The 25585-nt window shown below is 46.1% G+C and overlaps 1 protein-coding gene across 3 annotated transcripts; it reads right to left on the bottom strand.

Annotated features, from left to right (window-relative positions):
- Positions 1-8745: 8745 nt before the first annotated feature.
- Positions 8746-14631, bottom strand: LOC122368860 (caspase-3-like). Of its 3 annotated transcripts, XM_043343134.1 has the most exons (3): positions 13677-13691; positions 13453-13573; positions 8746-11096 (listed from the first exon to the last, which is right to left on the bottom strand). In XM_043343134.1, exon 3 carries the CDS (start codon positions 11084-11086, stop codon positions 9821-9823), a length of 1266 nt encoding a protein of 421 aa, XP_043199069.1. In that variant the 5' UTR covers positions 11087-11096; positions 13453-13573; positions 13677-13691; the 3' UTR covers positions 8746-9820. The 3 variants fall into 3 exon arrangements, with proteins under 3 accessions (XP_043199069.1, XP_043199066.1, XP_043199068.1); XM_043343131.1 differs by lacking the exons at positions 13453-13573; positions 13677-13691 and adding an exon at positions 14494-14631; XM_043343133.1 differs by having other exon boundaries at positions 13453-13898.
- Positions 14632-25585: the final 10954 nt, after the last annotated feature.

Here is a 25585-nt window from a genome sequence, read left to right as displayed (position 1 = left end):
GTTACTGTTGCGTCGGCTGTGGTGCCCGATTCACCTGTGGATGACAGGTGAGTGGCACGTATGTAGTTGGCGAGTGAGTGGGCCGGTACTCTTCACCAGTTGACTGCTCCCTGACAGTCCGGACTCCCCGCCCTCTTCCTCCCCGCGGCGCCGGAAAGGGAACACAGGCGCCACGTGCCGGGCCGCCGCCGGCCTTCCCTCCCCCTTCCCCTGTCACAGGCCGCGGCTCCAGTCCCAGATGCATTTTTTATTCCGGCTTGTCAAATAAATATCGCTGTATCCAATTACTCGGAGATTTTGCCGCCGGGTTATTTGCATTAGGCGTAAGTCAGCAGAGCCATCATGCCATATAGGGGTTAATTTGAGGGGTTAAATTGCAGCGGTGGGGAGCGCGGCCGGCGGCGGCAGGGGTCGGACGCCGCGCCGCCGGAGCCGACACAACAAAGGCCACGCAGCGGGGAGGCGGAAACTGACGGCCATATCCTGGCAGCCGAATGGCAGAGGCAGCAGCAGATCCAATCAGCCAACTGGTCAAATGATACGGCTGTCCAGTTCCACTGGGTACCTATGTGACGCCAATGTCGTGGATTCTTTAGAGTATGTTTTTCATTAAGAAAAAAATATGTTATGCCTGAGTAGAATGTAAGGTGTTGGAGGCACAGTAAAGATTCAACAGATAATTTTTAAGGGGCATTTAAATAATTAACAGCTATCCACAAACGCACCAAAAAAGGCTTACAATAACAGAATCACGCAATGTGGAGCGCAATATGCAATGTACATACAGAGTGTTGTTGCAAAATTGATAGCAAAGCAAACTTTTGACACTGCACTTGGATATGCCGAGCCACACTTTGGAAGGTAAGCACACATACCTCTATTTGCCAGCGATGTGTGACAGGTTAACATCACTCATTCCTCTCCAAGCCTATGTATTTCACAATGATATTATACAGCCCACACTCGTAATATTGCTTCACTTTCTGTCTGTCTAGCCACGTCGCCTATCGTCGCTGGCGTCGCATATCTTCCCCCCTACCTCCGCCGTCGTCGTCGGGGGGTGATTATGAGCACCACTTAACCCCACAGTGGAGGGTGCCGCTCCCGCAGCTCATCTGCATAAACGGCCAGATAGGTCACCATAAAGAGGCGGGCCGCCGGCGCCGGCCGCGCGCCGCCATCATCGCCGATCGTTTAATACGGGCATCCATCAGCCGGGGCCGAGTTGTACCCCTCCCCCTCCCCGTCCCTCTGCGGACTGGACGGCCCGTTCCCGTCCCCTACTGCGTGTAAAGAATGGCGAGGAATATCTGGAGACTCATCGCGTCAGCATTGTACGAATGGAGCTTCCTACGAACGCTTTTGTCGACAAATATTTACGAAAAAAGACGGCATCCTGGGTCATGGAACTGACCTTTGAATATTTCATGTTGATACGACCTGAAAATTGGGTATTGTTGGATCATTTTTGTTGAGAGTAGCGTGCTCATGTTCAGATACTTCATATTTTTAATTTACATACCAACGCGGTTGTATGCCAAAGTCCTAAGCCAATGCTAATCCTCGGTGGCTGAGGGGTGCCCCCTAACGCTTTTCCACTTTGCGCAGAACGCATTGGCGATGAAAAGCTAAAAACAGCATAAGCACGACCTTAACTTTAAGCCAGTTCTTGTGGCACTGCTGCATACGAGTATTCAGTTTGCAGGTCAGGTCCTGATCATTGAACTATGACTTCAACGTCTTAAATGAAACTCTGCAGGGTCCTAAACTATCGCAATCTTGCGACACCCTCAATGCCACAGATAATCTTTTTTTAGAAGATTGAGGTTTACAGAACGTATCAAACTCCTGAGTATGTATGCACCTTTTCTATATCTCGGAATTTTCATGTCGTCTGAGTCTGACGTCAGTTCGATTGTACGTGACCTCATCATTAAAGGAAAATAAATGTAGGAAATATAGCACTGTTAATAAACAATATAAGGCAAATAACAATATATAATACGTAAATAATACAAAGCTAACTGAAGCATGAATTGGTGATTTCATACACGATGATTTCATAAACAAGCTCCGATGGTTAACTTTTTCATTCAGCATTTGAGCATTGATGACTTTTCGTGACGTCATATCGACACCTTTTTTTAAACCCCACATCTGCTCTCCGGTGAATTTCCGGGAAGCACGAAAGATCTCTTTTTAGAAGTGTCCAATCGTCCGATCCTGATCAAATTTGTGTGTTCGTAAGCTTGCTCTGGCATTGCTTGATCTGCCAAGACAGACAAACTTGAGAAAAATCGAGTGGCTGTACCTTTTTTGAAGGTTTCTAAACAACTTGTCTGAACTTCACGGGAGAACAAATGTGAGGTTTAAAAAAAGGTGTCGATATATGAAGTGACTAAGGTCACTGGAGTCATATTAGTAGTCAATAAATCAATAGCAATCGATCAACCTGAGCTAGCGAGACGGAAATCCACCAATGGATTCAGAAAAACCTGCCGAAACGACTGATCAGTAGCATGACCTGATATCTCCTTCGACCAATATCGTTATCTATATTGCAACTTGAGTGACTTTAACTTGACCTTGACCGGACGTCAAAAACCTATGTTGACCTTTCCCAAACAAATGTATATTGACTACCTAAACATGAGGAATACGATTATGCCAAAATTGCCGCTATGTGACCATTTTTGACGAAGCTTTTCACCACAAAACGATCGCCACTCACTGCACTAAACGATTTATTTGTGGCATTTGGCTTAACCTTAGAGGTCACTGGTCGATTCGAGATTTTGAAGTCGGGTATCAGTCGTTACATCTCGTAGCAGTGCATGCACAATCGTTTTTTTCTTCTTCTTCTTCAAAGCACTAGCTTAGTAAGGGGCGAAACGGCAGGGGAGTGGGTTCCAACAACCGTCTCGGCCGCCCTGTTCCGACCAGACCAGATATCGTCACCAAATTTGTGCCGCTTTTATGTGTTACCAGTTACCACAACCACGATGGGCGATCATCTTTGAAAGTGTGACTTTGACTGACAGTGACCTAATTTGGCCCCGTGACTTCAGGTCTCCAAAACGATTTTACAAATGTTGGCATCTTAAAAGAACTATAAGAATTGAATTAAATATGTATTAGCATAGATAGCATGATACATGATTCATGTTGTCTATGATATTGTTGTATATGATGTTTGTATATGATTCATGTTGTATATGATAAAATATATCAAGCACCTAGTACTGACAAACATCAGTTCAATGAAGAACTTGAAAAACTACTCATTTGGCTTAACAATCTTAACAAGGTCACTTTGATTACTGGTGACTTTAACTTTGATCTTTTCTCAATTGGATCCAATCCAGCTGTTCAAGCTTTTCTACATAACCAACTGTCTCATGGCTTTTTCCCTACCATTTCAAAAACAACACGCTCCTGCCACCCATCTCACACTCTTATCGACAACATCTTCTGCAATGATTTGACAAGGGTGGCACACTCGGGCATTATCCTAAGTGATCTATCCGATCACTTTCCTATCTATGCATCTCTAAATGTTCACATAAACACTGCTAAGGAGCAAATAAAATTGACAAATGAGCAACAGATATTTGATTATAGGAAGATTGATGAATTCAAATCCTATATATCAAATGGACTTAGAAATATTTATCAAGAAACTTGTACTTATACCATGGCAAACAAAATAATTGAAACATACAACAATGGTATAACAGCCTTCTCTTACACAAAAAGATTCACCAGGAAAGACCATCCGAGGATGCCATGGATCTCTCCAGCTATTCTTACCTCTATTACCCAAAAAAACAAGTTGTTTAAAAATAAGCTAAAAAATCCTTCACATAATAATACAACTCAGTACAATCAATATCGGAACATTCTCACGCGCGTCATTAGGTCTGCCAAAAGATTGTATTACATTAATGAGTTCAATAAAAACTCTGGCAACTCCAAAGAAACATGGAAAACTATACAATCTTTGATAAACACTGGCAACAATACTGATGACATTCCTTGCGAAGTTTCAGATGGCAATGACAAAACAGTAACTGATGATCAAAATATTGCAGAAACCTTTAACAAATTCTTTTCCGAGATAGGTGAAACTTTAAGGAAAAGGATACCACCTTCACCATTTGACCCACTGAGCGAAGTACCATTCGTGCATGAAGAAATGGATTTAACTCTTACAAATGAACAAGAACTTATCGATATAGTTAATAAACTGAAAAATGTCGGTGCTGGTATCGACAACATTAACTCTAAATTGTTTAAAGCTTCATACAAGGCCATACTAAATCCTTTACTTTACTTCTTGAACACCTGTTTAAGCAAAGCTGAATTTCCATCACCCCTAAAAGTGGCAATCATCAAACCAATATTTAAGGATGGCGATAAAAAGCAAGTGGGTAATTATAGACCAATTAGCATTTTACCCTTTATTTCAAAAATTCTTGAAAAACTAATATACCGAAGGCTCATTGAGCATCTTAACCGAAGCAACATTATTCACTGTAATCAATTTGGTTTTCAAAAAGGAAAGCCAACTTATATGCCGATTCTTCTTCTACAAGATATAATTACTAAAGCCTTTGAAGAGGGCAACTTTGCGCTCGGCTTATTTCTAGATGTAAGAAAAGCTTTTGATACGGTGCACATTGATTTGCTTCTACAAAAACTACAAAGGTATGGTATAAGACACAAATCACAACAAATATTATCTTCATACTTGCAAGAAAGGAAGCAATGTGTGAAAATAAGAAAAGCATACTCATCTGTCAAAAATGTTACTATGGGAGTTCCACAGGGATCGATCTTGGGTCCTCTGTTACTTATATTATATATAAATGATTTACCAAACATCAGTCCTGACGTAACTTGCCTCTCCTATGCAGATGACACTGCAATCATATTTAAAGATAAATGCATACATAGCCTACAAAGAACTGTAAATGAAGTTACTGAAAAAGTCAGTAACTGGTTTCATGCAAACTTTCTTTCTCTAAACGGCACAAAAACTTTCACACAGCATTATGCAACTCAGTCTTCAGGATTAAAAGTAAACGTAGTACTTGATTCAACTGATATTAAAGAGAAAGAGTTTATCAAATATTTAGGAGTCTTCATCGATAAGTCATTGAAGTTCACAAAACATATAGACTATACATCAAATATCGTTAGCAGGAACATCGGAATAATGGCAAGAGTACGCTTCTATATTGATAAGAGAACGACCCTCCTTTTGTATAATGCCCTAATTCTTCCATATCTTAACTATTGCTGTATCGTTTGGGGAAATAATTACCATGCTCAGTTAGAAAAACTCATCATATTACAAAAGAGAGCTGTCAGACTAATTGAACGAGTTTCAGAGCTCTGTGCCTATTTTCAAAAAATATAACTTATTAAGGATAACTGATATAGCGAGATCTCATATGCTTCTTGTTATGCACAAATTTATTAAAGAACAACTTCCAGAAACAATTAACAACCTGTTTGATTTGAGTCCCGAAAACCATGCCGGCACGAGGCGTACCACTCGCTTCAACCAGCCCTTCTCTAATCGCAACTACAGACTATTTACTATCAGATTTCTAGGTCCTAGATTGTGGAATAGCATTGTTGCACCTCTTTTCACAACTGTTAATCATATTCCATCTTCAAAACAAATAATAAAGAAGGTGATACGCAGACACTTTGTTGATTCATACAACACTTAAGATAAATATGAACAATTAATGAACAATCAAAACAATAATAAGAATAATCAACTTCATAGCGACAAACATTATTCCTACCTATATATTGTGTATAGCTATACTGTTCGTATATCGTTAGGGGTTTGTATAAATATGTGCTATTTCCACGGTGTACTCTGCGTTGGAAATAGTACATATTACCCACTTTGGTTTGTGGGATGCATATGTGTCGTGTGTGTATGTGTGTGTGTATGTTTCGCGTACATGATACATATGCATATGCATGTATGTACGTATGTGCATGTCATGCATGTACACAACATAACGATTCGTATATACCTATTTTAAATACCAACTACAATAAATCCTTGTGTGCCGCCCTTCTCAATCATTGTCTATTTCAATTTGCATATTTGCCTTATGGTAAATATGCAAATTGAATGTAGGTTACATGCATTACCTACATTGACATCTATACAACTTATTGTACTAATTCTTATAATACTCTAGTCCGTGCTGTTTCCTGAGGTTCTGTCTGGCAACAAGCCTAGCTTAGCCGGACGGAGCCAAGGGTTTCGGCAATAAAAATAACCTTGCAAGAACATGACCAGGCATGCTTTTCCCCACCTTGAGTATGAATGCGTATTGCGTTAATTACTAACACTGGTATAAATGATAGTTGCTTGTGTTGGTATAGTGGGCAGTCATTTTGCTTCACTTGGCAATGACTACTTTCCTCCTTTTTGGCGTACTTACTAACATTTTTAGTAGTATTGCATGCGTTATTTTTTATTTATATTTTCCACTTCTTAGCAGGGAGTGCCGCGACTTGATCAATTTATTATGTTACCTGGTGTTAAAGTAAGGTTTCTGTGCGTCGCCGGGACTGTGGGAGGGGGCACTCCTGGTTACCTGATCATGGGTAACGGACTATCTTAGGAAAAAAAAATATTATCAGGCATACCATATGAATACATTGAAATAGCGTTTCAGAAACCTTAAAAGGTTCACCTTCTGCTGAATATTGTTTCTACAAACAATGCAAATCGGTTCTCTGCAGCAAACTTTCAATGTTTTCCCCTTCAATTGAGAGTACCAACTGAATCGTTCCATCACTCCAATTCGCACCAATGTTCTGTTTAGTTTCCCCAGCGACACAAATGGAAAATACATGAGAAGGTATCCTGCCCGCAGGGACATGTCGAGGCGAGAGGCACCGGAACGTGGAGCCCCAGCGGTGCCGTTGTCTCTCAATAATTCACACCATCTGTGTATCAATCTCCGGGGAGCCAGCGAGCTGTCGGCACCTGTATGGATCAGAGGCCTTCCTCTGACGTCAGGAGACAATATAGAGGTGATGGTGGACACGTCGGGATGGATAAAAATGTGATTGTGACCCAGGACACATCGGGTAGTGTGGCTTTTGTAAATAATCAGACATGACTGAGTTTTATTCACGGTGTTGCCATCAATCGTGAAGGTAGTGTGGCTATAAAAGGATTTCGGGAGGTAGAGATAGTGGTGAGGCTGATGGACTAAAACAATTAACTTACGCGTTTTCATACCCGCCGTTCTTTTATTTATCTTCAACTGACGCGTCAAAATCGTCAAAGCCTAAAAACCACCCTTCCGCAAATGAGCGTTAGTGCCTTCCTCATGGCGCGTGTCATCAGGGCCATTACTTCTGATGTCTTCGTCGGACCATAGGTCAAGTCGCTCCCGTATCCGCTTGTAACAGGGAAGTCCCGAACCCGAACTTTTCACATTTGTCCGTCCAGAGTTTCAGAGGTAGGTCATCCTCCTCGGTCCTCCTCTCCGTTGTGCGGAAGCCTCACAATTTTCTTTTTTCCGCTCGTGGTTCAGGTGGCTTTTCCTCTGTCCGCCGGTTATTCCTCTTTCCGTCAGAAAGTCCGAAAACTTATCTGTCCGCCCGTAGGCCTAGCAGTTGCGCCTCTGCCCATCCGGAGACCCCAAAAATTTCCCCTGTCTACCCGGAGGTCCGGACAGCCGGCCTATCCGGTCTCCGGACACCGGACTTAGCGGTCCGGACTCCGGACTCTTTCCGGACAGCCATGGGAGCTAGTAGCTACTCATAGCTAGTGACCGACAGGCGACAAAGTGCTATGGCTTAATCACGTGACCGTTCCTTGTCACCTGAAGCTGAGATGTGAGAATGGCTACTGAGCAGTGAGCAGTGAGCCCTGTGAGCGCTGTGCATACCTACTGTGAGTAACAAGTGAGTAGCAGGTAGGTATAGTGAGTATGGGCGGATCCAGAAAAGCGGTCTTTGACACTGCGGTGGGAGGGGTTCTCCGAATACCACGAATATAATTCTCCGAATTAAAAAAAAAACTCAAACTTCGATTCCTTACGCAGTGGGTATGCAGTGCACTGCATATGCGTTTTGAAACAAACTCCTCTAACAAAGTTTGAAAGCTTTCTTTCCATTCTAGAAAAATGGGAAAACTAATCGAATTCGGGCACCACGAGAAAGGGTATTTACGCCATATGTCCCACCGGCCACCCCCTTCCCATTTGATCCGTCAGTCAACCGTGAGAAGTAAGCAGTGAGCACTGAACAGCGAACAGCGAACGAAATAGGACCTGCTGTGTCACCTGGCGTACACCAGCCGTAATAATAGTACATGAGGCTCTCACGGTCCCAGATGGCGCTGGCGTTGCTCGCCAGACTGGGGAACGGGCCTTCGCAGACAGCCAAAACCAAAGTCACGCCGGTAGGTGTGGAGCTGCTTTTCTTATGCGTTCTAAAGTAAACGAATGCATCTAGAGAGTTCTGCCTAAACCAATACCTCATCAGGTCCTCCTCTGGGTTGGGGTGACGCCTACAGACAACAGCTGCAATGTCGTCTGACACCACTAATTGAACCAATCGAACAGTACTGCTACCTACCCTACAAACAATGCTCGTTCGTTAGTAGAGCGGCAGAGCTGCTAAATCGGCATCACTTGCGCTTGTCAAACCGGAAACCTGTCGCTGTCTTCAGACTGAAACTGGTCAAAAACATTTCGAAATCGGCAATATATTTATGACTCATGAGCGATCACACGGAAATGGACAGTACGGGAGTCCCACGTGCATCACGACCAATCAAAGGCCCATGGCGATACAGAAGAATCGCATAGTGGGTTAAATGCCTAAAAGCGGTATCAAAATATTGATATCAGTATGCTGGATGATTGCATTCACAGCATAATGGTTAGTTGAAAGTTGTAGTGCACCAGGTAGGTCCAACAGGCACAGTATTTTGCATAAGGTCACTGCGAATAATGGATATGTTGACACTGCATCATGAGCCGTAGCACTTGAAGATTGCAGAGAACTTTTAAATGGCCTTTCCACTATACCATCGAAGCTTTATGCAATATGCTCAATCCCACAACAGCTCGAATGGTTTGGAACCATCAGACGCTACACACTACATTATCGATCACGAGAAAGCGCTCGGCGTCACAATAAACAATCCCTAAACAAGGACACATACCGAGACGGACACGGGCGATCACAAAGAAGCTGCATGAATCAACAGATCGCATCATCAGCAATCGGCGGAAGCCCAAGGGACTAACCAAAACAGCTGAGCTGGCGATCGTTGTCAAGAACAAATGGAATTATCCGAGGTATACACATTTACCGCCCTGTGGGAAGTCGCCACATGGAAGTCTGGAAACACTTTCCACCAACTACTGGCACTAGCAGCTAAACGCAATACGATAGCAATCCAAAACATAAAACAATCAAAGCAACGTAGCATAAATCAAGCAAATAAACATACCGTGCTGCATAACTAATCAGGATAGTGTTTTGGTCTTAAACCCCAAATAATGTCACAATTAAGTAAGCGATTATTACGATTGCCCGCACCTGACACCCCGTTCATTGTTGGCATTTTTTGTAGCGTTTTTTTATCCTGTTCACTAAATTTGTTCGAATCAATGACGCTAAGATGATAATCCGATGGCGTACTGGAGCTCGGAACCAAACATCACCATGATCCAGGCGTAAAGACACAGGTAGTGAGCAGAGGCTGCACGTAGTTTGCCACAGGCGACCCAGGCGAGTGGAGCGGCCTACACGCCATCTACAGGCCCGGATTGAAGTAGAGCTTCTTGGACCAGCCGCGCTGAGCCGTCTCGATGGTCTGCTTTTCATTTCTGCTTGTTACCATACTAGCCATACGATCGTGTACGACCATGTGAAGCTCCGATAGTGTATGACTGTGCGCCAGCTCGGCAAACACCTGGCAAAGAACCTGAACCAGCCACGTGCCGTGGTCCAGGTCTCGCATCGACACATATCCAGGGATTGACGAGTACGTAAGGAAGATATCGCCGTACTCCGCTACCGTCTGAACCGGACTAGACATGGCCTTACCGTCTGTTGCCTGACGGCCCGAATCCATCAGCCGCGACGCAATGTTACCCTCCGCGCCGCGACACGCCTGGAACAGCATCCACTTGGGCTTGCCGGTAAGGAGAGGCGCCGCCTCGTGCGAGAAACAGCTGATCACCTGTTCTACCCCCAGCGTGCGCGAGTCGACACCGTAAAGAACGTGCTGTCCACCGTGCGTGAGCACGGCCAGCACGGCCATGTCGTACATGCCGTGCTCCGGCCGCTTGGCGAACGCGCTGATGGTGGACAGAAGCTGCGCACGGTCCAGGTCCCTCTCCAACTGCACCTCGAAGCCGAGCTGCTCCAGAAGCGAGGGCAGCGCCACCTCGTCTCGCTCGCCACCCTCACGCGTCTCGTGCATATCGGTGTCGCGGAAGTTAATGTTGCTGATGACGAGCGCCAGACCTCTGGGTGACGATATCATTCGGTAGGTGTCCCTCTCCGAGCCGCGGACTGTGTCTGCGGGCCGCAGGTGTAGGCTGGGACCGGGCGCGTCGGGGCCGTCCCCGGCGGCCGGCGGCGGCGGACGGTCTCCGGTCAGTGGCGGTCGCTCCTGAACCGGCGGCGGCCGGTGGACTGGGGTGGTCGGGGTGCAGTGAGGGGCTCTCTGAGCCGCCTGCCGGGCGATGGCGGCCGCTGAGATGGCCGCCAGGGCCGCCGGCGATAGGTCCGCGTGGGTCAGACTCGGCCGCAGCAGTTTGGCCGGCTCCAGCTGCCCCGTCTCCAGCAGGGCCTTCACCAGGCCGTCGAAGGCGTCCGGTCCGCGGCGCGGTATCTCGAGCAGCAGCCGGCGCAGACGCTCTCGCGGCCGGGGCTCCACGTCCAGCTCCTCGCGGAAGTCGAGCGTGAGCACTCGCAGCCGCTGCAGCTGGTCCAGCAGCTCCTCAGACAGCTGCACGGACGCTAGCAGGCTGGGCAGCTGCCTGCGGATCGTCTCCCGGTCGGCGTCATTCATCACTGATCACCTGCAAGCAACAGAAGCCAACATTATCTGTGTAATTATTGCGAATACTACTTGGTATATAATTACCTTTAATGGCCTTCATATTGGTTATAAAACGATCTTCAAAATGATTGAAATGACCTACCTCACAATGATGATTGGCGGCATTTAAACACCTATATTTGTATGTTAAAGGAAAAAGTAAATGGTGTTTACTGTTCAATGTGTAAACTTTTGAAACAGAAATGTCATTGTCATATGACAAAAACATAAGTTCCTTCTATGCTGTAGACTAATAATAACATTCTGTCGAGGAGGGCATTCGTTGGATAGTTTAGTTCGGAGTCTTGAAAGCTAGAAGTATTGCCTTGCCTACATGGTTATGGCTCCCTGAGAAAAGCGCCACCCATGGGGCTATGGGCATGGCATTTAGAAGACTCCATGGGATTACTCGTCCTGTAATAACCCTCGCCGGACCTATTGGTTTTCTACATACGCGCCGGCCGAGGGGGGGGGGGCGGCGGGTACGACCACCCCCCCCCCCCTCGCCGTATCGCCCCTGGTGGAGCTAGCACGTCGCGGAAAAAACGAGCGTGTGCGCCGTTACGAGACGCAAAGATTGATAGGTACCCGATTTTAAGGTCCCAGGTCAACCGGTGACCTCTGAGGTCAGGTCAACTGCTCCAAGGTACGGTTCAGTTTTTGGTGAATAACTTCTCAAAAAAACGGCCGCAGAGCCGCGATTTTGGCCGCATCGTGTTCGCCTTGCTCGGGCGCGTCGAATGATACACTTTTTGATTGGGTGAGGTCAACTTAGGGTGTTGACCTCAGCTCACGGTCAGGTCAGCGCCCCCAGGTCACGAAGTTGGTCGAAGGAGGTCATGTCGCATAACATTCGATTCGGCAGGTCTTCCTCAGTCCATTGGTGGCTTTCCCGGCTCGCTAGCTCAATTTTATCATGAGTTATTGACGAAAAACTAATATGACCTTGATGAAGTCATAAATGACGTCACGCAAGGTCAGCACTCAGCATTGCAAACGTATGTAACGCACCTAACCTAGCAAGGAGTTCATCAAATCACGATTCTGTGTGCTTGAGATAATTGGAGATCGTTCTCGGCGCCAGAATAGCAGTTTTCATTTTTCCCCATTGACTTATAATGGTGAGGTCACGAAAATGACCTGACCTGATATGACCTTTAGGAAAAATCCGAGTTGTGAGACTCGTAATGGATACTAGATTCTGCAAGTTTCATTTCCCTGCGAAAGCTCCTCTGGCAGTGAGGGCGTTGCGAAGTGGCGACATCTGAAGACTGTGCAGAGGTTCACTTATGACGTCATAGGTCAGTGACCTGACCTGACCCGAAAATGCTGTTGGTGTCAAAAGATCCGGCCTGAATCAAAGGTCAGATATGCCTAGTTTCAGCTCTCTATCGCCAGCGAGTTTGGAGCTATAGCGAAAAAAAACCTATTGGGGGGGGGCGGCACCCCCCCCCCCCCGACCGGCGAGGGATAATTCAGTAAGATTAGCAGGGTATAGTTATTGTGGTCAGTCTGAGTGTCAAAAAATTCAATTTTTAACAGTTAATTCAAACCTTACTTATGATTTCTCATTTAATTAAGATAAATTGACTATATGCACTAAAACTGATTCAGGTAACTAGTAACTACCTATGCAATGCCATTTAGGGTCCTAAATCCTGAGTCATGACTCCTGATCATGGATCTGACTCCTGCCTGGCAAACTTGAACTGGATTTTATGGGGTTAGTACCTAATTGTCCAAGTAGTTCATAATGTCATTGGTAGCATCTAGATGGTGCTTCATTGTGAAATGCAAAGTGGTCACTGGCAGTTGGCACCTATGCAGTAGCTTTTTTATGCTCAAGCTTCACATCATGAAAAGAATGTTAAGCTCCTTTCTTATTCTTACATGAATGGAGACATGATTGGACCTTAAAACTCTGCTTGCATTTTGAAACTTTAACTTCTTTCTGAATCTTAAGTTTCAAATGTAAGCAGAATTTTAAGGTCGAGTCATGTGTTAATAAAGGACCTAACTATTTTAACAGGCCTTTGATGTCTGCTCCCTGGCAGAAAATAGTGTCTGCAATGAAATCAACCAGAAAGCTAAGGGAATGGGAGATAAAATTAGCTGAAATAGAGAAAGGGCTAAGTTGATTGTGAGGAAAGAGGCACTAGTTGAGAGTAAGGACAGAACTAGTATTTATTCCCCATTTTCAGTTTATTACACAGGATATTTCTGGTTATTTTAAAGCAAAGGGAAAATGCTTAACATAATACAAAATTGGATATCCTTAATTCTAACATCTGGGTATTACCTTTGGATTTTGGAACCATGCCAGGCACCAAGCTTACCTTATCACCCCTTGCTACCAATATTCATATTATTTCCAAAGGTACAGTGTACAGAGTAAAATGAATTTGATGCTGGTGATGGTGACAATGAATCAAAGATATCAAACTTGAAAGTGTGTGGCTTCAGCAAAAAGTTTAATTTCAATATACAACTCATACAAGCCACAGTGCACTTCAAAGTAGAATATTTCACTTTGCAACTACTATTTTCCACACCCACCCACTTAAGTGGGTCCAAAGCTCAAGCAACCCAACATTGAGCTCAAGCTGAGTCATGAATGTGATTTGTATGCACTCTCTTGACAAATTGAAATAGTCAAAGGAATATGTTCAACAAAACAAGTTTATTGTGCTTTTTAAAAAGAAAGTATCAGATAAGGACAAGGTGAATTTTTAACTAGGGCCCTGTTTCACCGGTGATAACAGCACGCTGCTATTACAGTGTCAAATTGGGTTTCCATGGAAACATCAGCAAACCATGACTTCATCAATCTGTGTGATGTCATCAAATATTGCTGCTAACATCTACATGGCCGTGCAATCAAACAAATATATCAAACATATTCAACAAGACAGCAACTCGGATCCAAACGCAGCTATGAAAAAGCTCACAGATTACACGAAACGTCATTAGTGTGATGTCATCACATTACATCAGCTCACGCATTTGATAGCAGCGTGCTCCTATCACCGGTGAAACAGGAGCTCTGTTCGCCCCCCGTTTATTTATCAGCAGGCTGCGAGCATGCTGCTACTTCTTGGCTCCTCATTCGTCAAATTCTGATTCAAGTGGTCTATCGTTAGACCAAAAATAGGCCAAGAAGTGCCAGCAATAACTTCCTTGTATGGGGAAAACTGACAGCACGCTGATATAAAAACAGCGACCGAACAGCGCCAGGGCCTAGGGAAAAATATGATAATAACGAAATGCGCGTCGCTGGGCAACCATCGGCATTGACCAATGACCATTGTCATCCTGTCCCCTGGTCCAGCATTATTCTTATGCCCAGAATCCAGATCCCGCCTTACTCCTCCCAGTACCTTCTGTTGGAAAAAATATTTCCAAGGCTGTCTGAAATTTATTTCTGAAAAATAACAAAATTCAGCCAATAAAATATCTAAAATTCACACCATCACACACAAACAAAAACGTCTGAGTAACTCAAGAGTAACTATTGCGTCACGTCTGTCTTTGTTTGTCAAACACCAACAGCTGATAGCGTCAACAATGCACTATTTTACTGCTAATTTTGGTGCACAAGTAACATCATGGTGTAACCACGGTGTAACAAGTAACATAAGCGTTTTAACAACATTGTAACACTATTATTATGTATTACACTACGGTAACACGTATGGTATGCTTTCATAATTTTGTTTTACGACAAAATATCTCCTATATGCAACTGATAGGGTAATTTCTGCTCTTTGCCAGAGAAACATCACTGTTTAGGGCCAAGTTCTTGTCACATTATAGCCCCGGGCATGCTCAGAAAGTTACTTAGTACTTATTAGTACTTATTGTTTTTTTACTAGTACATACATTAGCGTCCTCCCGTCTCCCCCCCCCCCCCACATACACCACCACCACCATTGCGAAGCCAAGATTCTCACAGATATGCGAAGCTAGCTGATGTCCATAAAGTTAGCGTCGTATTCGTATTCGGATTCAAATTCGAGTAATGATTTCGCTCAAAATTGGCATACAGATAGCCCATGGCACGCTGAGTTCGAAAATGGTGACCTTTTTTCCAAGGTCAAACCGTTTGACCTTGAGAGGTCAAAATACTGCGTACCCTGTAGCATAGGCGTAGGAACAGGGGGGCCGGGGGGCCATGGCCCCCCACTTTCGGAGGTGGGGGGGCCAGCAATGTTAACTGCCCCCCCCCCCACTTTTTGCTGACTTAAGTGTCTGTCTGTACCTACCACCCGGTAACTTGACAACTATTCAGCTTGCCCTTTGAAGATTCCCTTGTGTTTCTACAGCGTTATTGACCGCAATTTCCCTCACTCAATGAAGGAAACCATATCAGAGACAAGACTGTGAGTCCTGGTGACAGCATTTTGTTAAATACCTAGGCCGTATATAGGCCTTGGTATTCAACTGGTATATGGGTTGAATACGAGGCGCGGGACAGCGAGCACTGAAAAGGTATAAGACAAGCACGGTGCAGGAGAATGCGTATACAAACGACCAACGCTTGACCGGATCTGCTTGGGGTCGGCATATGTAGTTCGTCAAAGGCGTAGGGGAGAGAGGTCATATTGCGCCATGTTCTTAAATGCGCCACACCTTCCTCCTGCCCAAAATTCGATTCGAACGAATACTCGAATGTGTGCATTAACTTCACCACCAATACCTAACTCGTTCTTATTCCGGTCCACGAGGGCAGGTGAGGTGTCTCAGCTTTCTCGCAGACCATTTTTTTGTGATTTCCTCTATTTTCTTACGCGAAACAGTCTATTTCGACCTTTGCTAGTGTCATGGTTTATCTTAGTGATAGTGATTCGACTAATAATCATTGTTAATTGCTCGTTTAATGGTAGTTTTGAAAGTTTATCACCACCGTGGCTTCGCTGTCGTCGCCATATTTGAAGCTCATGAAAAATGTGTTCCATTCGTAATTGCGCCCACCCTATTTGCGCCCTATTCTTCAACCCAGAGAAACAGCATCTGGTGGTTGGGACACATTTCATTGAACACTTTTATTATTACAGCGCTCACCTTACCATTACCTTAGCCTTCACAGCATAAATGGTTAATGGGCTGACACGTTCAAATAGGCTACTTAGTTAGGTGGCAAACCGTTGTTTTTAATAGGGCGCTTTTACATGAGAGGCATGGGCGCTTTTTGATGGGGGAGTCCGTAAATGCGCCCTTTGCAGATGTGCCGGAAACTTTTCTCTTGCTAATTTTTCTGGGTATGATACAAATTGGGAGTTGTTATTTGATGCCAAAATAACTGAGGTACAATTTGAAATATCATCAAACATGACAGCTGGTCAACTTTAGCCGCAATAGGCCGATATCCTTAACCCTCGCCCTGGCAGGGCATTTTTCATAACACGGCCTGGCAGGGGGGGGGGTCGATGCGACCCCCCCCCTCGCGATTGGCTCCTATGGCACCTAGGAACACCAAATTTGGTAGGTAGGTGGGCCCCCTGGAGTTCTCGCCCCTGTGCAAATTTGGTTGCTCTAGGTCAATATTTAGGGGGTTTTTGGGGGGTATAAATGTAAAAATTTCGCTAAAAACAGGTCAAAAGTTTTTCGCTTATAACTTTTGATCTAATTAAGATAGAGCAAAAAGAAAAGCACCAGTGAACTCAGCACGTCAAGGCGCGTCGAATGATATACTTTTTAGCTTGCTTAAGTGTACTTAAAGTTTTTCTTAAATTTTAAGTAAACTTAAATTAATAAATTAAGTTAAAGTTAACCAAATGGCATCATATCGCATATCATTCGATTTGGCTGATCACCAGGAACACAATGATACCATTTTCTAAGCTCTAGCGTCATTATGTGCCAAGTTATTAGCAAAAACGTCATTTGACCTCAGTTGACCTCATTTGACCTGACCCATGGATAAGTACACCAAACAAAGAAGCACCAAGTGACCTGCTGTTAAGTACGGTGGTTTCAAAGCACAAAAGTGATAGAACAAAGCGGATATCTCCAGTATTTTCCGAATTTAGTATTTTCCCATAGGCTTAACATTACGACGTCATGACCTCTAACTGACCTCAGGTCAATGACCTCAAAAAACCCGAACTATATGTTATACAACTCGGTGGACTTAGCACATCCTGAAAGTTTGAAGGAAATCAGTGCAAAACTGTGAGTTGGACAGGTGCAAAAAGAAAATTGAAATTTGACCATGACCTTGTACCGGTTTTTCTGACCTGGTGACCTGACCCAAGGTCACCCGGACCTGAAATTTTCAGGTCATATGTAAAAAGGTTGCCCCATAGGCTGTGCCAAATTTGTCGGCGCTGCGCGCCGCCGTTTTTACGCTATCTTCGAAAAACCTTAGGGGGGGTCGCATCGACCCCCCCCTGCCAGGGCGAGGGTTAAGGTGGCGCAATATGACCTCTCTCCCCTACTAGCTGGGGGCCAGGGTGACCGTGCCCCCGGCTCGGTTTAAACAGGCTGGGGGCCAGCAATCTGCCCCTCCCCCTTCCACTTTCAGTGCAGTGGCGGTCGCAGAGGGGGGATCAGGGCCATGTCCTTCCCCCCTCCAAAGGCTAATCAGGGGGTCATCATATCATTTGGCCCTCCCAAACAACCAATGGGCCCCCATGGGCGTATGGGGCTCTGGCCCTTATTCGATTGTCACGAGGCTCAAGAATCCCACGCTAGCTATTAACAGCTCCCAATTCCCAAACCATGTCTTTGAGGGTCCTACACTGATCTCGGAGTGCCCTTCAGTGGCGATCAAGCGCCCAAAATGACCGCTGATAACCCACATTGACCTCTTTGACCACATTTTGAGGGCCCCTAAACCGGCCTCAAGGGCCCAGCCGGCGTCTGAGGGCCTCACACCGGCCTCTGGTGGCCTCATTTCTGTCTCTGGGGTCCCAAGACTAACCTTTAGGTGCCTCTGAGGGCCCTGCACTGAATTATGAAGACATTATAGTCAAAATTGATGTGAAAATGATCAATAACATGCCAAAAATTGTATTGGTTCTTTAGTTTACCAAAGAGAAACAAAAGAGACAAGCTTTCGACAACACTGTCATCATCAGGAATTATGAAGACCCGATGCCGGCCTCTAAGGGTCCGCATCGGCCTCTGAGGGTCCATCTTGGCCTTAGGGGTCCAACGCCGGCCCATGCCGGTCTTTTAGGGCCCCACACTGACCTCTAACGGCCCATGCTGGCCTGTAAGGACCCACATTAACTTCTGAGGGTCTTGCACTGGATTCTGAAGACCCGATGCTGGCCTCTGAGGCCCATTTTGGTTTTTGAGGGCCTTCTGCTGGCCTCTGAAGTCCAACACCGGCCTATGCCGGCATTTTAGGGTCCCACACTGACCTCTGAGGGCACATGCTGGCCTGTAAGGACCCACGTTAGCCTCTGATGGTCCAAGTCGGCATCTAAAAGTCTCGTCCTGCCCTTTGCAGGCCCTGTACTGGTCTCTGAGGGCCTTAACCCTAGAACGCCTAGGGGGGGGGGTTGTATCAACCCCCCCCCTGAGGTTTTTTTCGAACTGCACGCTAAACGGCTTGTCGTAGCGGGCTGAAATTTTCAATACCCTCTGGGGCAACCTTTGCGCATCTTTTGCCGAAAAAAAATTGATCGGGTCATGTCAGGTCACGGAGTTATGACGTCATAAGAGGTACAGCCTCCGGCCGACAGTTACCAAACGTGTGCGCCGAATCCCTAGGTTTTCTGCCGGTGATACCCACATTGTTTGATGGATCATGATGAAACTTCCCATGCATGTTGGGGCAAGCATTGGCTATCGTGTGGTGCAAGAAAATTGACCGGGTCAGGTCAGGTCACGGAGCTATGACGTCACAAGAGGAACAGCGTCCGGTACTATTTTTGAAAAGCGCCCGAACCACTATTTTGCTAATTCTTGTCACCTCAATGGGAATATGCAGCAATATTAGCTTCTATAGGGAGCAAATGGACCTCCCAGATCCAAAAATACAATCAGATTTCAAAAATTTAAATTTTGATTTTTCGAATTTTTGCCGCCGACTGTGACCTTCCCGACTTCCGGCGCTCCCAACGCGCCATTTTTAGAGCTAGGGAAACGAAATACATACCAAACGATAGAGAATTGATCAAGGAACACGATAGTGAAGGTTTCAAGTCGATATCTCCCACCGTTTTGCCGCAATCGCCGCGGAAAGTTGAAAAAGTTTGATTTTTCGGAAAATTTGACCTTTGACCGGTCATAAGTAGGTCAAATGTTGACCCAGGACCAAAAAATATACCACCAATCGCGAGATCTCGTTGAGAGCAATCCGTTGGTTTTTTCCGCTAAGCTCTACGACCTTCCGTTTCGAAACGCCAGGGGGGGTCGTAACAACCCCCCCCCCCCTGGTCGTTCGTGTTATGAGAAATGGCCTGGTCGTGCGAGGGTTAAACCTCGCCGGCCGAGGGGGGAGGGGTGCCGCCCCTCCACAGGTTTTTTTTTTCGCGATAGCTCCGAACACGCCGGCGATAGAGAGCTGAAGCTTGGCATACCTGACCTTTGAATCAAGCCGGATCTTTTGACACCAACCGCATTTTCGGGTCAGATCAGGTCACTGACCCATGAGGTCATAAGTGAACCTCTGCACGGTCTTCAGATGTCGCAACTTCGCAACGCCCTCACTGCCAGAGGAGATTTCACAGGGAAATGAACCTTGGAGGACCTAGTACACATTAGGAGTCTCACAACTTGTACATCTCGGATTTTTCTTAAGGTTATATGAGGTCAGGTCATTTTCGTGACCTCACCATTAGGTATAAGTCAATGGGGATAAACTGAAAACTTTCTGGCGCCGGGAACGATCTCCAACGATCTCAAGCACACCGAAGCGTGATTTCATGCACTCCTTGCAAGGTTCGATGCGTCACTTTTGCAATGATGACCTTGCGCGACGTCATTTATGAAGTTATAAGGGCCATATTAGTTTTTCGTCAATAACTACCGATCAAATTGAGCTAGCGAGTCGGGAACGCCACCAATGGACTCAGGAAGACAGTCGAATCGAATGATATGCGACATGACCTCCTTCGACCAATTTCGTGACCTGGGGGCGCTGACCTGACTGTGACTAACGGTGAGGTTAACTTGAGGGAGGTCAACTCCCTAAGTTTACCTCACCCAAACAAACGAAAAGTATATCATTCGACGCGCCTGAGAGAGGTGAACACGATGCTGGCAAAATCGCGGCTCTGCGGCCGTTTTTTTGCGAAGTTATTCACCAAAAAACGGAAACGTGCCTTGAGGCACTTGACCTGACCTCAGAGATCACCGGTTGACCCAGGAACTTAAAATCGGGTATCGATCTCTGCGTCTTGTAACAGCGCACACGCTCGTTATTTTCCGCGACGCGCTAGCTCCACCTGGGGCGTACCCGCCTCCCGCCCCCTCGGCCGGCGCGTATGTAGAAAACCTATAGGTCCGAGCCGTCGAGGGTTAAACTGGCCTCTGAGGGCCCAGACCGGCCTCTAAAAGTCCCACACTGGCCTCTGATTTAGTCAATCTGCCCAGTTGCAGTGGTCGCTGAGATAAAACCTCTTAAAAACGTTATAGGCCTGGCTGAGCCTACATAGCTGGGCCGTCCATGCTGATTTTATAGGTATATTGAAAAGACTCGCTTTGCACGTTTCACGCTTGCTCGTAATGAAAAAGTTGCTGGATGCCTCTGGAATTTGCATGGGTGCCAACGGCTGCAGAGGACAGGGGAACGCGTCCATCAGTTTGAGTTTATGGACGGGAGTCTCCCTGAAATTTTAACCAATTTTGGTTTTGTTTTTGCCTCGATTTTTTTTTTACCTCTGAACATGTTTGCGAAAACAAAGTGGCCGAAATCCGAGGAGAAATTGGATTTTGGGGGTAGGTTAGGTTTTGGACCTCTGGGACCCTGGCCCCCCCCCCACTTTCGAAAACGTTCCTACGCCTATGCCCTGTAGAATCTTTGTTTATGGTCCGATTTGAAAAATTCGACCACCAGTGTGTTCGTCCCATCGAGAAGCAGTAGCACATTCAAAACCCGAGGTCAAGGTCAAAGGTCAAGGTCAAGGTCACTTTAAAAATCGCCGTACCCTATAAAATCTTCATTTTTGGAGCTATCGGAAAATTTCGGCCACCACTGTGTTCGTCTCATCGAGAAGCAGTAGCACATTCAAAAAAATCCGAGGTCAAGGTCATAGGTCAAGGTCAAGGTCACTTTAAACGTTAAATTTTAGTCCCCGTACCCTATACAATCTTCATTTTTGGAGCTATCGGAAAATTTCGGCCACCACTGTGTTCGTCTCATCGAGAAGCAGTAGCACATTCAAAAACATTCGAGGTCAAGGTCATAGGTCAAGGTCAAGGTCACTTTAAACGTTGATTTTAGTCCCCGTACCCTAAAAATCTTCATTTTTGGAGCTATCGGAAAATTTCGGCCACCACTGTGTTCGTCTCATCGAGAAGCAGTAGAACATTCAAAGAAATCCGAGGTCAAGGTCATAGGTCAAGGTCCCCGACCTTGAAGATTTTATGGGGTACGGGGACTAAAATTAACGTTTACCCAGTAAACATGACGACGTCGGCCCAACGTCGGTTCAACCTCGGCCCGACATCGGCTGGACGTCGGATATGCCCGCATGTTCCGACGTCCAGCCGAAGTCCAGCCGACGTCGAGCCGACGTCGGGCCGAGATCGTTTGCCGAGGCTGACGAGATCGTTTGTCGTTGGACCGACGGGGCCGACGTCGGCATGTTTATTGGGACAACGCGCCAAAAATATCAACCGGCGGCGGGATTCGAGCCCCCCAGTCGCCGACGTCGGCGTGTTTACTGGGACAACACGCCAAAAGCATCAGCAGGCGGCGGGATTCGAACCCCGCGTCTTTCGTACGCGTGTTGGTGCGCTAACCACTACACCACGCAGCCAGCTAACGAATTTGGTTTGTTTTGTTGGGTTATGCCCTTTTGGTCTGACAAGACCATTTCAGAGCCGGAAGGATCATAGGATGGAGACATTGGTCTTCTTGGCGAGCACCCTGGGTCCAGTTCATATAGAGTCCCTGGTCCCATTGCTGTTACGTGACACTTATTGGAAAGGGCGACCCCACAATGGATTCATATAGCCACTCTTACACACCTGCACCAACGTTCCCCAAAGTGTCCCTTTGATAAGTGGCACTTTGGCAAAGTGACACTTGCCGACTGGCCTTTCTATATGAACTGGGCCCGGCCCTGGTGAGTTGCCGGGGCTGAGCCTGACCAAAGGATAGGCCGAGCAGCCCCCAAGCACTCACCGCACCCGGCTACGGGCGAGCTCGGCTTACGGGCAATCCCAAATGGGATAAAGTTTCCCGTTCAGTCCGGATCAGGGGGTTGCGGCGTGGAGGAAGATTTGAGTTTCCTGAGGATATTTTGAATACAGAAGCTCTTTATGAAACATGAAACATGTATTTTATATTATTCTAACGGTCAAAACAGCGGCCGATGTCGGTCCGACGTCGGTCCGACGTCGGCCCGACGTCGGCTGGACCTCGGCTGGACGTCGGAACATGCGGGCATATCCGACATCCAGCCGACGTCGTGCCGAGGTTGGACCGACGTCGGGCCGACGTCGGCATGCCGATGCCGAGTTGCCGACGTCAACCCGACGTCGGCCGACGTCGGGCCGACGTCGGCATGTTTACTGGGTTAAAGTGACCTTGACCTTGACCTATGACCTTGACCTCGGATTTTTTTTAATGTGCTACTGTTTCTCGATGAGACAAACACAGTGGTGGCCGAAATTTTCCGATAGCTCCAAAAATGAAGATTTTATAGGGTACGGGGACTAAAGTTAACGTTTAAAGTGACCTTGACCTTGACCTATGACCTTGACCTCGGATTTTTTTGAATATGCCACTGCTTCTCGATGAGACGAACACAGTGGTGGCCGAAATTTTCCGATAGCTCCGAAAATGAAGATTTTATAGGGTACGGGGACTAAAATTTAACGTTTAAAGTGACCTTGACCTTGACCTATGACCTTGACCTCGGATTTTTTTGAATGTGCTACTGCTTCTCGATGAGACGAACACAGTGGTGGCCGAAATTTTCCGATAGCTCCAAAAATGAAGATTTTATAGGGTACGGCGATTTTTAAAGTGACCTTGACCTTGACCTTTGACCTTGACCTCGGGTTTTGAATGTGCTACTGCTTCTCGATGAGACGAACACACTGGTGGTCGAATTTTTCAAATCGGACCATAAACAAAGATTCTACAGGGTACGCAGTATTTTGACCTCTCAAGGTCAAACGGTTTGACCTTGGAAAAAGGTCACCATTTTCGAACTCAGCGTGCCATGGGCTATCTGTATGCCAATTTTGAGCGAAATCATTACTCAAATTTGAATCCGAATACGAATACGACGCTAACTTTATGGACATCAGCCATAGGTGGAACTTTGCGTTGAGATCTCCGGGCTCCGCCGTCTGTTGCGGCTCCAAAGCCAAGCTGGCGTGGAATTCGAAGAGCTCGAGAACCACCAGCTCGGCACAACGTTCCTCCTATGATCACAACAAATACTAAACGCTTATTTATAGTCGTTTTCACGACGACCATCTGGTACACATGTGGTGCAGATGTGCAGATTTGGTCAAATTAGGTTCATTGTGTTTCTATCAGTTTGATCTGCACAGATGTATACCTACGGCCTACCTACCTAATTTTTCAAATTATCAGGCACTATTTACTACTAAAACACTGAAATAAGTTCATGATACCAGGGTCTCGTCTAAGGAATTTTTACTGGGGAAGGGGGGGGGGACAAGAGACTGAAGGAGCCAAACCTAGGGTACCCCCAAATCCTGTTTTCTCATCGGATTTAAGCCACTTATTTTTCGTCACAGCCTTGACACCATGGTTTTATTTTTTTAACTAATACTAAGAAAAACATAGGCCATCCGAGACATATGTCTCGGATGGCCTATAAAGATTGGCTCGGATATCCGAGCCAATCTTTAACCCGCGCCGGACCGGTGCTCCGAGACTTCCGCGCCGGGCCGGGGGGTGTTTGAACACCCCCCCCCCTTCTAACTCGGCTCCTGGGCCACGTGGCGACACGAGATAAGTGGCAATCGAAAGAACGTCTAAGATAAGGACGAAAACATTTCAGTCATTTTTTGGGTCAGGTCAAAGGTCAGGTCACCAGAGGTCACCAAAGGTAAAATGTTGGCTATTTCAACATTTTGGAAACTGCCAACGGCTAACTCGGGAATCGATAGAGCTACAGCGCCGCGGAAAAGCGAATTCGATAGCTCTTTTAACGCTCTTTCGCCAGCATGTCCTCAGATTTGACCTCAGGTCAACGGTCTAGCCTCCAGAAGGCAAAAACTAAAAAAAAAAACATTTTTACGAAAAGTGTTTTTACTTTTTTCGGCAATAACATTTGACTCAAAAGAGCCACGACATTACTTTTGCCAGCATCGTGTTCCCCTCGTCGAGACGCTTCGAATGAACTATAATTTGACCTTTAAAGGTCAACTTGAAAATTTGACCTCAGGCCAAGGCCATGACCTGACCGCAAAAGGTCATGTTGCATATCAGTCGATCCGCATCATCTAGCCGAACACATCTAAGGCGTTTTCATCGCTCTAGCATGCCTCTATCAGAGGTAATTAGCGAAAACTATTAGTCTGTTAGATACTATTCGTGACCTGAGATGACCTCGGGGACATAACGAGGGGTCACAAATGCCATTTTCCGGTTAAGTGTGTCAATGTTACCTGCATCCCGATGTTAGAGAGTGTCTAGAATGGCGTTCGTGCAAAAGAGCCGACGCTTTTCATTTTTCTCCTATTGACTTTAGGAAATGGAGAGGGCGCAAAATTAACCTGACCTTAGGTCACCGATATCGAAATTCCGAGATATACGTTTTGTAGATACTGTTACTCTTATCAATTGCTGAGGGTTAAAGGCAACCGTTCAGTCGGTGTAGCTATGACGAACATTTTATTTTTTTCTGAGGTGAGGTCACTTGGCGTGACCTGGTGACCTGACCTTGAGCGACCTGGGTTTGAAATTTTTACAACATGTGCGGACAAGATGCACAAACAGGTGTGCCAAAAACGGCGGCGCTGTTAGGTACCTCCTGACATTGCCCAACCGATAGTGATAAACTCACTTCTCCGTGCTGGGCGTTTGACTGAGTGGCAGGGCCAATTTCGTGGAAAATTGTGTGAAGAGCTAATTTTGTGAAAAAGCTCACGCTTTGACTGGGGGTGGGGGAAGGGAAAACAATGGTCACTGGGGGATTGGGGGCAGTCCGTTCGACTGGGGAGGCAGTTGCCCCCCCCCCCCCCATTTAACATGTTAGACCCTGCATGATACGAAGATATTTATTGTAAGAGAGATTTTGTGCAGACATTTGGTCAAATTAGGTGCATTCGCCTGATAGCAAGTCGTGAAAAAGTCGTATCAGCAAT

The sequence above is a fragment of the Amphibalanus amphitrite genome, unplaced genomic scaffold (assembly GCF_019059575.1).
Source record: "Amphibalanus amphitrite isolate SeventyFive unplaced genomic scaffold, NRLGWU_Aamphi_draft 000983F_arrow, whole genome shotgun sequence".
NCBI classification, from domain to species: domain Eukaryota; kingdom Metazoa; phylum Arthropoda; class Thecostraca; order Balanomorpha; family Balanidae; genus Amphibalanus; species Amphibalanus amphitrite.
This window is presented reverse-complemented; position numbering and strand designations above follow the sequence as displayed.